This window comes from Zophobas morio, unplaced genomic scaffold (assembly GCF_036711695.1).
Source record: "Zophobas morio isolate AGI-343-1 ecotype UQ-CSIRO unplaced genomic scaffold, CSIRO_AGI_Zmor_V1 ptg000054l, whole genome shotgun sequence".
Lineage (NCBI taxonomy): Eukaryota > Metazoa > Arthropoda > Insecta > Coleoptera > Tenebrionidae > Zophobas > Zophobas morio.
The window spans coordinates 494,501-510,257 of record NW_026972159.1 but is presented as its reverse complement, the minus strand read 5'-3'; the positions used below and the strand labels follow the sequence as shown (position 1 = coordinate 510,257).

At 30.1% G+C, this 15,757-nt stretch overlaps 1 protein-coding gene across 2 annotated transcripts in view; it reads left to right on the top strand.

The window, feature by feature from the left end:
- The window catches only part of LOC135142910 (trace amine-associated receptor 1), a 174,546-nt gene that overhangs the window by 85,280 nt on the left and 73,509 nt on the right, over positions 1-15,757 (top strand). For both annotated transcript variants that reach the window (XM_064074722.1, XM_064074721.1), the window contains exon 5: positions 15,422-15,715. In XM_064074722.1, the coding sequence (XP_063930792.1) occupies positions 15,422-15,715 (294 nt within the window). The remainder of the gene's footprint in view (positions 1-15,421; positions 15,716-15,757) is intronic.

Sequence of the window (15,757 nt, the reverse complement as noted above, 5' to 3'; positions counted from 1 at the left end):
AATGTCTGGAGAGAGGGCGATTTTGCGGTTCGCACCCTCTTCTTATCTGCGGCCTCGCAAAAGTAATTTCACACACTCGGAATTAGGAGGATGACGCGATCCGGTCTTCCGACAACTTACAACTGTCATAAATCCGTATTCCTTTTGATAGTGATCACAGTTAGACCACTTCCGCGAAATTTAGTCACCCAGCTGCGAAAAATAAAAAGCACCGGCTGTTCCCTCGTTCGATAACACACATTCGTGCTCCGTCTCGGATTCCTCAGGTGACTGCCTGATTAATTTCCATGCTGTGATCATAATCGCGCAAAAGCGGGCAATTTCGTTTGAAGGTAACCGTTTCATCGATGTTTAGATGGCGAAATAATCAAGCGAATCTCCCAAGGTATGAGCATTACAAAGTCTGCTGTAAACAGATCCGTGTAAACACAATAACACTTTGTTCGATCTGAAATCTAGGTTACAAAGTTCCGGGCGCACTGAAAAAACACGGTATGCTTTTGTACTGTTCCTTGGACTCGAGATGTCGTTGGCGATGATTGATGGGCAATCATCGATGGGTCCGCGTGGGTGGCAGCCGGAAATGTGTCCCTAATTCGGATTGTCGCATTCTCAGATGGGGCCATTAGCAGGAGCTGAAATTGCTTTTACAGGATAATACATCTTGTCGGTGCAGGATCAGGATTCACTTTTTCAGGAAATGGCACGCCGCAATTGAACGCGGTGAATGAAAGCGCGCAGCAGTTTCTTTATTTTCTACTGAAAATTTATAAAAATCACTGAAACTTTAAAATACTTTAAATAATCATGCATGTATCCATCTGAACCCAATTTATTATTGTTCTTCTGATTTTTGTGCTCAAATTTTCTTTATTTACATATCTAATATGTTGCGTTATTTAATAGACAATATCATGAGCACTACAGGCTTGATCTAACCGATTAATGCCCGAATTACTTCTTTTAATTTTTTTCATAATTATAACTTTCCAGTTTTTATTTATCATCGAAGGGGGATTTATATGCACAAAACTGTGTTAAAACTGCGTTCTCTTCTCACGAATTACTTTACTACTTTTTAGAAAATTTCCTGTAGAATCTGAATTTTCATTTATCGTCTTCTGCACTTACACTTGAAAAATATAAACACAACCCGAGGACTTTATTGTAGTGTCATTATTTATTATTAATTGTTATTTATAATACAATAAACAACCCTTCGTTGTCCTTATTTGAACAATATAATAAATTGTGTCAGTTTGACGAATTTGTGTTATCTCTGCTAATCATGCATTTATCCATCTGAACCCAAATTATTATTGTTCTTCTGATTTTTGTGCTCATATTTTCTTTATTTACATATCTAATATGTTGCGTTATTTAATAGACAATATCATGAGCACTACAGGCTTGATCTAACCGATTAATGCCCGAATTACTTCTTTTAATTTTTTTCATAATTATAACTTTCCAGTTTTTATTTATCATCGAAGGGGGATTTATATGCACAAAACTGTGTTAAAACTGCGTTCTCTTCTCATGAATTACTTTACTACTATTTAGAAATTTTCCTGTAGAATCTGAATTTTCATTTATCGTCTTCTGCACTTGCACTTGAAAAATATAAACACAACCCGAGGACTTTATTGTAGTGTTATTATTTATTATTAATTGTTATTTATAATACAATAAACAACCCTTCGTTGTCCTTATTTGAATAATATAATAAATTGTGTCAGTTTGACGAATTTGTGTTATCTCTGCTAATCATGCATTTATCCATCTGAACCCAAATTATTATTGTTCTTCTGATTTTTGTGCTCATATTTTCTTTATTTACATATCTAATATGTTGCGTTATTTAATAGACAATATCATGAGCACTACAGGCTTGATCTAACCGAATAATGCCCGAATTACTTCTTTGAATTTTTTTCATAATTATAAGTTTCCAGTTTTTATTTATCATCGAAGGGGGATTTATATACACAAAACTGTGTTAAAACTGCGTTCTCTTCTCATGAATTACTTTACTACTTTTTAGAAAATTTCCTGTAGGATCTGAATTTTCATTTATAGTCTTCTGCACTTGCACTTGAAAAATATAAACACAACCCGAGGACTTTATTGTAGTGTCATTATTTATTATTAATTGTAATTTATAATACAATAAACAACCCTTCGTTGTCCTTATTTGAATAATATAATAAATTGTGTCAGTTTGACGAATTTGTGTTATCTCTGCTAATCATGCATTTATCCATCTGAACCCAAATTATTATTGTTCTTCTGATTTTTGTGCTCATATTTTCTTTATTTACATATCTAATATGTTGCGTTATTTAATAGACAATATCATGAGCACTACAGGCTTGATCTAACCGATTAATGCCCGAATTACTTCTTTTAATTTTTTTCATAATTATAACTTTCCAGTTTTTATTTATCATCGAAGGGGGATTTATATGCACAAAACTGTGTTAAAACTGCGTTCTCTTCTCATGAATTACTTTACTACTTTTTAGAAAATTTCCTGTAGAATCTGAATTTTCATTTATCGTCTTCTGCACTTGCACTTGAAAAATATAAACACAACCCGAGGACTTTATTGTAGTGTCATTATTTATTATTAATTGTAATTTATAATACAATAAACAACCCTTCGTTGTCCTTATTTGAATAATATAATAAATTGTGTCAGTTTGACGAATTTGTGTTATCTCTGCTAATCATGCATTTATCCATCTGAACCCAAATTATTATTGTTCTTCTGATTTTTGTGCTCATATTTTCTTTATTTACATATCTAATATGTTGCGTTATTTAATAGACAATATCATGAGCACTACAGGCTTGATCTAACCGATTAATGCCCGAATTACTTCTTTTAATTTTTTTCATAATTATAACTTTCCAGTTTTTATTTATCATCGAAGGGGGATTTATATGCACAAAACTGTGTTAAAACTGCGTTCTCTTCTCATGAATTACTTTACTACTTTTTAGAAAATTTCCTGTAGAATCTGAATTTTCATTTATCGTCTTCTGCACTTGCACTTGAAAAATATAAACACAACCCGAGGACTTTATTGTAGTGTCATTATTTATTATTAATTGTTATTTATAATACAATAAACAACCCTTCGTTGTCCTTATTTGAATAATATAATAAATTGTGTCAGTTTGACGAATTTGTGTTATCTCTGCTAATTATGCATTTATCCATCTGAACCCAAATTATTATTGTTCTTCTGATTTTTGTGCTCATATTTTCTTTATTTATATATCTAATATGTTGCGTTATTTAATAGATAATATCATGAGCCCTACACGCTTGATCTAACAGATTAATACCCAAATCACTTTAATTTTTTTTTATAACTTTCGAGTTCTTATTTATCATCGAAGGGCGATTTCTATGCACAAAATTGTGTTAAAACTGCTGTCTCTTCTCATGAATTAAGATAGAAATTTCATTTCTACTACTTTTTAGAAAATTTTTTGACTTGAAAAATATGAACACAACCCGTATAGCGCAGTTGACAAATAATTGCTAATTGCACACTGTAACTTGTTACACATCGTAAATGCACTTGGATGAAAGCAGCATATTAATTTTCCCAAACTTGTCACAAATTCAAATTTTTCGATTTTTAAATTTTTAGATTACACAAATTTTTAATTTTGCGGTTTTGCAATTTTTCGATAGTTGAATTTTTTGGTTTTTGAATACATATTTACGATTTTTCATTTTTTTGAGTTTCCACTTTTTGTAGTTTTCAGTTTAAATTTTCGAGTTTTTGAATTTTTCGGTTTTGACATTTTTTAATTTTCCAATTTTTAAAATTTTTATTTTGCGTTTTTTTTGGTTTTTGATTTTTCCAGTTTCTCGATTTGTAAATTTTTTGTTTTTCTATTCTTAGATTTTTCAATTTTTGGATTTTTCGATATTTGAATATTCAGAATTTTGGTTGGATTCTTCAGTTTTTCGAGTTTTCAGATTTCAATTTTGGGATTTTTTTATTTCATTTTTGATGTTCCAATTTTTTTATTTTTCACTTTTTAAATTTCGCATTTTTTTTTAGTTACACAGTTTTGAATATTTCAGTTTCTCAGTTTTTAATTTTTCGAATTTTTAACTTTTGAATTTTTCAATTTTTCGAATTTTCAGTTTTTCAATATTTGAATTTTTAGGCCTTTGAATATTTATATTTTTCACTTTTCGTTTCTTCAAGTTTTGGAGTTTCCAGTTTAAATCTTCGATTTTTTTTCTATTTGGCAACTTTTAGAAATTGTAAAATTGTAATATTTCGTTGTTTCAATTTTTCGATTTTTTAAGCTCTCCATTTTTAGATTTTCAATTTTCCAGTTGCTTGATTTGTATATTCTTTATTTTTCAATTCTTTGATTTGAATTTTGCAATATTTGAATTTTAACAATTTTGGTTGGATTCTTCAGTTTTTTGAGTTTTCAAATTTAAATTTTTGGATTTTTTTCATTTTTGATTAAATACAATTTTTTGATTTTTGAATTTTTCAGTTTCCCAATTTTCCGAATTTTCAGTTTTTGGTTTGAATTTTTAGGTTTTGAACATTTAGATTTTTCAAATTTTGGAGTTTCAAGTTTAAATTTTTGAAATTTTTTCCATTTGGCAATTTTTAGAAATTTTAATGTTTCGGTTTTTTTCAGTTTTTAATTTTTCGAATTTTCAACTTGTGCATTTTTCAATTTGTCGAATTTTAAATTATTCGTTTTTTCGATTGTCGAATTTTTCGATGTTGAAATTTTAGGTTTTTAAATATTTAGATTTTTCATTTTTGGAGATTACAAGTTTAAATTTCCGAAATATTTAATTTTTAGAAATTTGAATGTTATGTTTTTTAAAATTTTCAATGTTTGAACTTTAAGATTTTCAAACATGTGTTTAGAGTTTTCAGTTTTTCAAGTTTTAAATTTTTCGAGTTTTCGATTTCAATTTGTTGAATTTAAAATTTTTTGATTTTGCAATTTTTAAATTTTCATATTTCTGAATTTCTCTTTATGTTTTTTCATTTTACGATTTTTTTAGTGTCCATTTTTAAATTTAAATTTTGAGTTTTTTTGTAGATTTTTTATTTTTCAACTTTTCCATTTATTAATTTTTGATTTTCCAATTTTAGGATTTTGCAATATTTTTTAAAATTTGAAATTGTTGCTTTTTGAATGGTTTTGTTTCTTCACTTTTTGACTGTTCAAGTTTCAATTTTTGAGTTTTTCAATTTTCGATTTTCAATGTTTTGAGTTTTTAATTTTTTCAGTTTGTATTTTTTTATTGATCATTTTTTTGAATTAAAATTTTGAGATTTTTTGAGTTTTTGGATTTTTCATTTCTCGATTTTTAAGTTTTTCAACTTTAGAACTTTCAACGAATTTTTCGATGATTGTTTGGAGTTTCCAATTTTCAATTTTTGAATTTTTCCATTTTTGATTTTGAAATTTTTATATTTTTCAATTTTTTCATTCCGCATTTTGTTCTCTCAATTAGACTATTTTTGCGATTTTGAACTTTTCAGACTCCCGATTTTTAATTTTTAAAATTTTTGAGTTTTCCGTTTTTTCAGTATTTAGACTTTTTAATTTTACGATTTTGCAATTTTTAGAAATTCCAATTTTTCGTTTTTCAGTTTTTCAGTTTTCAATTTTTGGATTTTTGGATGTTGAATATTGAATATTTTTAATTAATTAGATTCTCAATTTTTCGATTTATTTATTTTTTTTTTTTGTATTAGTTTTTGTACTTTTCATGTTTGAACCTTTGAATTTTTCGATTTTTCAATTTTTACTTATTACAATATATGGTTTTTCTATTTTTGAATTTTTAGGTTTTCGAATATTTAGTTTTATACGTTTCAATTTTTATTTTCATATCAGATTTTTGATGTTTTAATTATACTTTATACTTATACGTATATTTCTAATTTAACGATTTTTAGTGTCGATTTTTAATTTTTCAAATTTCAACTTTTTAGTTTTTAAATTAAAATGTTTGTTTTTTTTTGGAATTTTCAATTTTTAAATTTTTGATTTTTCAACTTTTCGATATAATAGTTTTTGATTTTCCAATTTTACGACTTTGAAATTTTTGAGTTTTTAGATTTTTCAATTTTTCGATTTTTTAATTTTATGATTTTGCAATTTTTTTTTCATTTAGTTTCTTCAGTTTTTGGAGTGTTCAAGTTTAAATTTTTGAGTTCTTCAATTTATCGATTTTGTATCTTTAATTTTTCAATTTTTTGAAACTTATATTTTGAGTTTTTGCAGTTTTTCGATATTTGGTTTTTCAAAATTTTCTATGTATTTGTCATTTTTCGAATTGAAAATTGAATTTTTGAATTTTTCCACTTTTCAATTTCGTAATTTTTTGATTTTACAATTTTTAGATTTTACAATTTTTAAATTTCATTTCTACTACTTTTTAGAAAATTTTTTGACTTGAAAAATATGAACACAACCCGAAGACGTTATTGTAGTGTGATTATTTATTATTAATTGTTATTTATAACACAATAAACAACCCTTCGTTGTCCTTATTTGTACAATATAATAAATTGTGTCAGTTTGACGAATTTGTGTTATCTCTACGTCTCGGCCTCCGGTTTCCGTCTGTCTGTCTGTTGAAATTAATTAAACATCAAATTCCCAAACAGCGACCTCATGGCATCAATGGAGGCGACGAACAAATAGGTTTTGTAGGTCGCAGTAACGTTTCAACTAATGTTATAATACTGACATCTAGAGAGCAAAGTTCTTAAACGACAACTTTAACTTACTTTTAAATAGTTCAACCCGAGTAAAATTGGCTCAAATAGGCTCTCCCGAGGGTAAAAAATCCCAAGTAGCCCGTCCTGCTCGGATCAAGGATAACGCAATTAAGGAAAGCAAAAAACAATTTACAAAATCAGGTTTCTCGTGGGACGGACACATGTCAACACTGAGGAAGACAGAAGGTCGTTTTTCTGCAGCGAATTGAAGCGATCACGAGGGGTCGGGACTCAAGACGTGAGCATTAAATTAGCGTAAGCTCCGCTTTAATAAGTCAAGAGTGACGTTCCACATTCATTACAATGGGAGCCATGTAGACATGTTTTAAAAGTTTCTACTGCGTGGACAGATATCGAGTCGACTGTGCTCATTTATCGCTTTGTTTTAAAAATAGAGCACGAGGAGGAAACACCTATCGAGAAATGTACGAACGTCATGTCGCGGAAAGGCGAAGTTGGCTGGTTTGCGGAAGATAGGTGGCTGCAGGGCCGGACTTGCCGCATGGATTTGTGGAGGGGGTGGAAATGATGAAATGAGCGGACGAGTCGTGAAAGAACTTTTTCTGTATTTCCAATTTAAAAGTTTTCCGGGGAAAGTAGTGGTTTTAATTACGGAGTCGGTGGGAGGGTCATATTTACATGCAAAATGGTAGCGTTACTTTTGTGTTCATTTTCCACTCTAAGTTTAAATTAGAATTCTGAAAACGGAAGTCCAGGTTATAAGCCGCTCTTTGGTGATAAAGAGAACCCGACAACTTTTTGGAAAGTGATATAGGCATTAATCTGCTAGATCACGCTTGTCGCACACACGATATTTTCTATAAAATATGTATTAATGATGAAACTGAGCTGAAAAAGACTAAACAACGACGAAAACGTGAGAGTATAAATGTGTCAAAAGACGAAGAATGCACGAATATCCAAGCTTTCAAAGAACTTAACTAAGTTCGTCTAAATTCTTAAAACTTTAAATGACGAAGAAATACTCACCATCAACCGACTTTAACATTCTTATCGCCAGAAACCAGGACAAAGCAAGTTCATGGCGCGTGAAGCATGGTAATTTATAAATCCTCCAATAAAAAGAACTAGTCCGCTGAACGTAAGCAACACAATTACCGAACGTTTTAAGATTGAAACTTTGAAGAACCCTGTCCACTCAATCTAAATTTTTAATACCCCCTTCACAAAAAGCCAAATTAATTCCTTCCGAGTCAACCCTTATTATGAAAGTCTCCCGATAAAGACGATTTGCAAGTGAGACGATTAATCGCTACACCGCAAATCCCGAATTTGCAATTGTCCAGATGCTGAACCCTACTCGGGATAAATTATGCCACGCGAACATTCCAGATAAGAACGTTATCTATAACCGAATTAATTCGGTGCGAACCGTTATATTTTTCGGGCCCGTTTAAGACTGGAGCGACTACATCCATCCCCGACGCGAGGGATGAAATTTGCATAACTTGCTCGCATTATGGCCTGCAATATTCATTAATGATAAAGCGGGCTGTTTTCTGCGCGGAAGTGTCGCCGATAACTCCAGACGCGGCTTAAAAATTTCGATAAACGACAAACAAGTGCTCGATTTGTAATTAGGGCGGCTTATCAGGGGTCGTTGAGAGCGTTACTAGCTGATAGTGAAAAAAGAAGGGCGATTTGGTCGGGCGGCTTCAACAAGTCCGCATTGTTTGATATCGTGTGAGATTTTATTTACACTTTTATTTTGTTCTCGGTGGAATACTTTTTAATTAAATTTAAGGCTTGGAGCAAGGATGAATTGCAATTTAAATTTGCCACTCATGACGAAATCGAGTTTGGGGCTTGTTTTTTCGGGGTGTTTGACGGTTACTTTTTAAATTAACTCATGGAAATTACAATTCCGCTCGGGAAGTTGTAATGAAAAGTGTATTGAAATGAGAGAATTATTTTTATGAGAGGGAGTCGGAGATTGCGTTGGAAGAACTATTACGTATTTCGTACTTTATAAGGTGTTAGATCATTTTTGACTTAGCGTTATTGTAACGCGAGATTTATTCGGTGCGCTCTTTTATATCTGGAAATATTTTTCTTGTAATATTAATGCACCCTAACCTCTCCAAGGCAATAAATTTGTTTTCTTTTAGGATTTAGGTTTTGAGGGCAAGGGGAGATTTATTATTTAAAAAGTAAAAAAGATTATTCGCGTACACTGATAATTAGAGAGCGGATATTATGAAATTTGCATATCCATTATTTTTTGCATATAAGTCTTGATATTTAATATGTGAGCGAATCATGCTAATTAAAAATGAATACAGCTATAAAAAAATTGCATATTTGCATATATCTGCCTTCTGCTGCATATTTCACGTAACGGGTGCATATTTTGCATTTTTATCAATTTTTGTGCTAATTTGAAAAAAAAAATTATTAATCTATCGGAATTTATTGTAGTCCCAATTTAAAATGGTTTTTATGACAAGATACTAAACATTATCACCTCGTTATTAACCCACGATGGACAATATGAGTTAAATAACAAAGTATCGCCTTGCAAAGAAACCGACCACGTTCTTATTTATGGCTAGGAATTGACTTCATTGTCCTCATCGTCAACTTCGACACAATTGACGTATCATAAAAACTACTTTAAACTGGGAAGACTATATCTAGAAAGTCGAAATTTCATTAATCGTATAGCAAATATTTTCCTGAGCTTCAAATAACTAGGAAAGGTTTGGGCAGTGCCGTAAATAGCACCCTCGCAGACCCCGCAATGCGTAACGTAACCGATATATTTTTTTTAAATGTGCAATTTTTAAAGAAGGGGTTTTCATTGGAATTGAAAATGACATCTGGTAAATTAATAGCTATTTAACGAACAAGTTTGTTAATAAAGGTGATTAATAATCGAGATATTTTTTTCTTTTTCTCAATTTGAAATTTTTCAGTTTTTGGATTTTTCAATTTTTTTGTTTTCAATTTTTCGTTTCTTCAATTTTTGATTTGCAGGTTTTCTAATTTTCATTTTAGATATGTAATAATAATTATAATTTTTATTAGAGTTGTTCACTTTTTCAATTTTTCGTTTTTGGAATTTTTTAATTTTTCGATCTTTGAATGTTAGTTTTTGGACTTTACGAATATTTTTCGATTTAATTCGTTCTTTGATTCATTAATATTTTCTCGATTTCTAGTTTTTCAATGTTTCTATTTTTCGTTTCTTCAGTTCTACAATTTTGTCAAATAAATGTTATATAAATAAAAAAAAAGTAACAGTGTACCTATGGTCTATGAATCCGTGTTGAATTTTTATCTTCGACATCGAAATTTTTGTGGAAAAATAAAACAAAATTGAATTACAATTTTTTGATTTCTTGATTTCTCGATTTTTAGTTTACTTAATTTTTCGATATTTCAGTTTTACAATTTTTGCAATTAAAAAAAAATCATTTTTACATTTCTCAATTTCTCTATTAATCAATTCTTTGATTTTTCGATTTTTCCTCTTTCCAATTTATCGAATTTTCAGTTTTTGGATTTCTCAAGTTTTCGTTGTTGCAATTTTGGGATTTTTCAATATCTCCAATTTTTTAATTTAAAATTTTTCACTTTTTTGATATATCGATTTCTCGATCTTTCGATTTTTAAAATTTCTGATTTTTCGAATTTTGAAATTAATTTTTAAGTTTAAATATGTATTTCAGTTTTAAATTTTCCGGTTTTTCGATTTCTCCATTTCACGGATCTTTTGATGTCTCAATTTTTTAATTTCGATTTCTCGGCTTTTCCATTTTTCAATTCTTTATTTCTTCAAGTTTTTAGAGTTTTAAAATTCTCCATTTTTCGATTTTATGTTTCGTTATGCTTCGATCTCCCGATTTTAACCTTTTCAACGTGCATTGCAATTTTTCGATTTTAGAATTTTCGATTTCTTACATCTCGATTTTTCGTTTTTTCGATTTTAAAATGTTTTTACTTTTCGTTCTTTTTTTCAAGTTTTCGATTTCTCAATTTTCCAACATTTCAATTTTGGGAATGTCTATATATTTCAGTTTTTTGAAATTTTCATTTTTCAACTTTTTAAATTTTGATTTTTCGACTTACCGGAAATCGATTTTTGGGTTTTTCAATTTTTCGACTTTTCAGTTTTGAGATTTTTCAATTTGTCGATTTTTTAGTTTTTCATTTCTTCAGTTTTTCGGTTTTTCAAGTTTTCGAATTTTTAAATTTAAAATTTTTCAATTTTTCGATTTTATTCTTTTTACGTTCCGATTTCCCGATTTTAATTTTTTTTATGCTTTTCAATCTTTGGTTTTTCTAAATTTTCATTTTTCCATTTCTCAATTTCTCGATTTTTCGACGTTTTGATTTTGTGTTTTTTTTTAATGTTAAATTTTTCGTTATTGTAATTTTTCAATTTTTTAAATTTTAGATATTTACATTTTTCAACATCTTGAATTCTCGATCTTTTTTCAGTTTGAATTCCTCGGTTTGTCGATTTTCCAAAATTTCGATTTTTCAATCTTTCGACTTTGCAGTTTTGAAAATTTTTGATTTCTCGAATTTTCAGTTTTTGATTTTCCAACTTTTAGATGTTTAAAATTTTAGAGTTTGCAAATTTCACGAGTTTTCAGTTTTTAATTTCGTCAATTTTTCGATTTGCAATTTTTCGTGTGGGTTTTTAATTTTCTTTATTTTTTCAATTTTCGGCTTTCAATTTTCCGTTTTTTTAATTTTTCATTTGCAGTATTTCTAGTTTTCATTTTAATTATGTAACACTCCTAATAATTATAATTTTTAAAGTTGTTCACTTTTTCAGTTTTTCGTTTTTGGAATTTTTCAATTTTTCGGTGTTTGAATGTCACAGTTTTTGGACTTTACAATTTTCAAGATTCTATAATTTTTCGATTTTACAATTTTTGGATTTTCCAATTTTTCAATTCGAATGATTTTTCTTCTTTCCCATTCTTCGATTCATTCATTTTTTTTAGATTTTTAAGTTTCTCGGTTTTTAGTTTTTCATTGTTTCAATTTTTCATTTTTTCGAGTTTTTAACTTTTCGAATAAACAAAATCGAAAAATTGTAAAACTGAAAAAGTAGAAAATGAAAGCTTCGAAATATAAAAAAATTGGAAATCAAAAACTTAAAAAATCAAAGACTGAAAAAGTAAAAAATTGAATAAACAAAAAATTATAAAACCCAAAGAAACATTGAAAAAATAAAGGATATGGAAAAATGAAAAATTGTGATATAAAATCAAGAAAATGAAAATTACAAAATCGGGAAAATGAAAATATCGAAAATCTGAAAAATATAAAAATTGAAAAATTCCCAAAATTGAGATAGCGAAAACTTAAAAATCGAGAAATCGAAAAATTTTTAAAATTGGAAAATTGAGATATGAGAAATCGAAAATTCCAAAAATGGAAAAATTGAAACATATTAAAAAATTAAAATCGGGAAATCGAAACATAAAGATAATAACAGGGAAAAATGAAAAATTTTAAAAATCGAAAATTTAAAATATATACTAGAAAAATCGAAAATTTTGAAAATCAAAAAACCAAGAAATCGAAATCGAAAACTTGAGACTTCAAAAGATCGAGAAATCGAAATAGGGCGAAATCGGAAAATTCAAAGTTAAAATATTTACTTAAAAAAAAAGATAAACGGAAAAATCGAAAAATTCAAAAAAATCGATAGACCTAGATATGAGAAACAGAAAATTCCAAAAATCGAAAAATTGAAATACAGATTAAAAAATTTAAAAAATCGAAGTTAAAAAATCGTGAAAACAAATTCCATTTGATTTTCCGTTTTATCGATTTTGCAATTTTTTGTTTCTTCAAGTTTTTCCAATTTTTTAATTCTCCGATTGTTCAATGTTTCGAATTTTCTACTTTCCGAATAAATAAAATGGAAAAGTTATAAAATAGAAAAATTGTAAAACTCAAAATGAAAAAACGGAAAAGTATAAAATGAAAGCTTCGAGAAATCTTAAGAAATTTAAGAAACGGAAAATTCAAAAATCGAAAGATTAAACATTGAGAAATTTAAAGATCGAAAAATTGCGGTCGAAAACACGAAAATTATTGTAAAATCTAAATATTGAAAATTGGAAAATCAAGGAATTGAAAATGTGAAAAATTGAATAAACGAAAAATTGTGATATATAATCCAGAAAATGAAAATTAAAAAATCGGGAAAATGGTATAAAAAAAATGAAGAACTTGAAAGAACATCATTACGCCGAATATGTTCATTGCGCCACACATAACCTCAATTTAGTCCTTAATGATTCTGTTAAGAATGTACCAGGAATTTCCGCATTTTATGATTTAATAAATGCTATATACGTCTATTTCAGTGAGAGTTTACCGAGATGGCAACAACAACAACAACATTCAGATGAAAGAAAATGATAAGTGTGTTATAAAAAAAACTTTAAAATAGTTATGCCCCACCAGATGGTCATCGAGATTTGATTCTCTAATTACCATTAGATATAATCTCTCAACAGTAATGAGCTGAAATTATTTTAACATCAAAAAAGAAAAGTGAAATAGATGAAGCTGTAGCTCTTCGTAAAAAAATGGATTCATTTGAATTTGTTGCTCTATTAGTATTTCAATGCAAAATTTTAGAAAATGTTAATTTGGTCTCAAAAACTTTACAGAGTTCAAATATTACTTTAGATGAGGCTCGTAAATGGATGGAACATCTAAAAGACAAATTTCAAAGTATACGTGACAATTTTGAACAAATAATGGAGGAATCAAGGAAATCTGCTGATACCTGGAAAATTAACAATTCTTTTTCAAATAAACGTATAAAAAAAGTGAAACTGTTTAATGTCGAATTATGTGAAGATACCGTTTTCAAAGATTCCAGTGAAAAATTTAAAACAACCGTTTTCTATCCTGCTCTTGATATTTTAAACATTCAAATTAAAGATAGGTTTGAAAGCATGAAAAACGTCAGAAACTATTTTTCTTTTCTGGAACCACAGAAAATGTTGAATAATACAGATGAAGAATTTGTGGAGGCAAAGTTGGCAAATAAATACGAAGAAGATATTTCTAGTGCAATCTGTGGGCAAATCGTTAGTTTTAAAAACATTGTTCTTGGTGAAATTATTCAGATATTACAGATATTGTTAAGTTTCGGTTTATGGACAATAATTCTTTAACGGCAGAAAGATCTTTATACGTTCATTCCCAATATTTTTGTTCGTTACTTCAGTGTATTAATCGTATGTTTTGTGGTGGTCAAAGCATTTAACGCGATGAACTTATTCTTCAAGAAGTATTTTTACATCTGTGGACGCAGTAGGTACGCAGTTTTTCTAAATACAAATACATACTTTAGAATCACTTTTTGTCAGAATATTACGAAAAATATTTAAAAATAAATTGTTACCAAAATAGTAGTTATATAGTCGATTACTTGTATCTTTTGATTTGTTCTGTTTATATTTATTTTTTTAGAAGAATATTATCTTTAAAAATGTGATTTATGTATTTTTTGTAATAAAACGTAAGCTCGGTAAACCTGTTTTTGTAATTTTGTAAATCAATTTAGTTCGCTTATTAAGCTTTTTTTTAATTTTTGAGCATATGCAACTGCATATCTCTGCATATATTAAGAAAGGTACTGCATATTTCCATAAATTTGGTGCATATCATATGATCATATTTCCCAAAATTTTGCTGCATATTTTCCGCTCTCTACTGATAATTATTCCTTTTTTACTTACTACGAACAAAAAAAATCTGTGCGTCAACGCACCTCTGGGAGCACTTCACCCCATACATAAAATTTCGGCGTCCTAAGCCTCCCGGGCCCCATTCGCGCCGCCACGTCACCTGCCACAAGAAAAATTTATCACGCGCATTTAGCACCCAAACGTTATAATCCTCCTTGAAGCCCCGAGACATCGGCCCGTGATAAATTCGACGCACCGGTCTTTGACACAAAATTGCAAAAAGTCGCAGCAAAAATTCCGCCTTAAATCGCGCATCCATCATGTCAATAACTCCCTCGAAAATCACTGTTCCTCGCTATCGAGCGTCCGACTTTTCCCGGCTTTTTACACCGAACCGATCGCTTTGTCCGGCCGTCCTGCAGTCCTGCATCCTTGTTAAACTTGCACAAACCTCATCACAAAAACAAGATTTATCGCCTTACGTACAGCGCGAAATCGCGTTGCGAACATCACCGAAAGTCGTTATGTAAATGTTATATATCCTGTTTTGGTTGCAGGGCTGTGTTGCCATTATAAGCATGACGCGGGTAATGGCGGCGGCGTTCGGGGGCAAATTGCGAAATCGTCGCGCGGGGCTTAATTCGATTAGTGACGTCACGCGACAAAAACGAGCCCGAATTTGACACAGTCTAATCATAATATAAAAAGGGCAGCCACTCGGGCTTTTATTACAAACGCGAAATTATAACCCGTAGCAAAAAATATAATTTTTTACGACGTCGTCAAGACATTTCGCACGTAACGACTCCCTGATTGGTTTAAAATGAAAGCATAAAACTTGATGATCTTAGGCACGCAAAATTTGGATTAAAATACCGGTGGTTTATGAGTCCGCCTTGATTGTTGATTTGTTATTTATGCATGCAGGGGTGCGTCGCCATCATTAGTATGACCTGGATCATGTCCGTGACGGTGTTCTCCATCCTGGTGCTCCCGCGCGGCGGCTTCTACTTCAACCCCACGGGGATGATGGCCTGCGAGCCCTTCTACACCCGAGCGTCCATCAGGATTCTGGCGGCTTGTGGCTTCTACTTCCCCACGACCATGATCCTGATGTACTGCTACGGGTCTGCTTTCCACGTCAACAAGCTGCGTTTGAGGAAGTCCGGTTGCAGCACCATCGCCAGTCCGGACGACTACGGAGGGGCCAGCATCGAGAAGGTAAAGCTATGTAGATGCTAGAGGGGAGCAAACAAGGCGAAG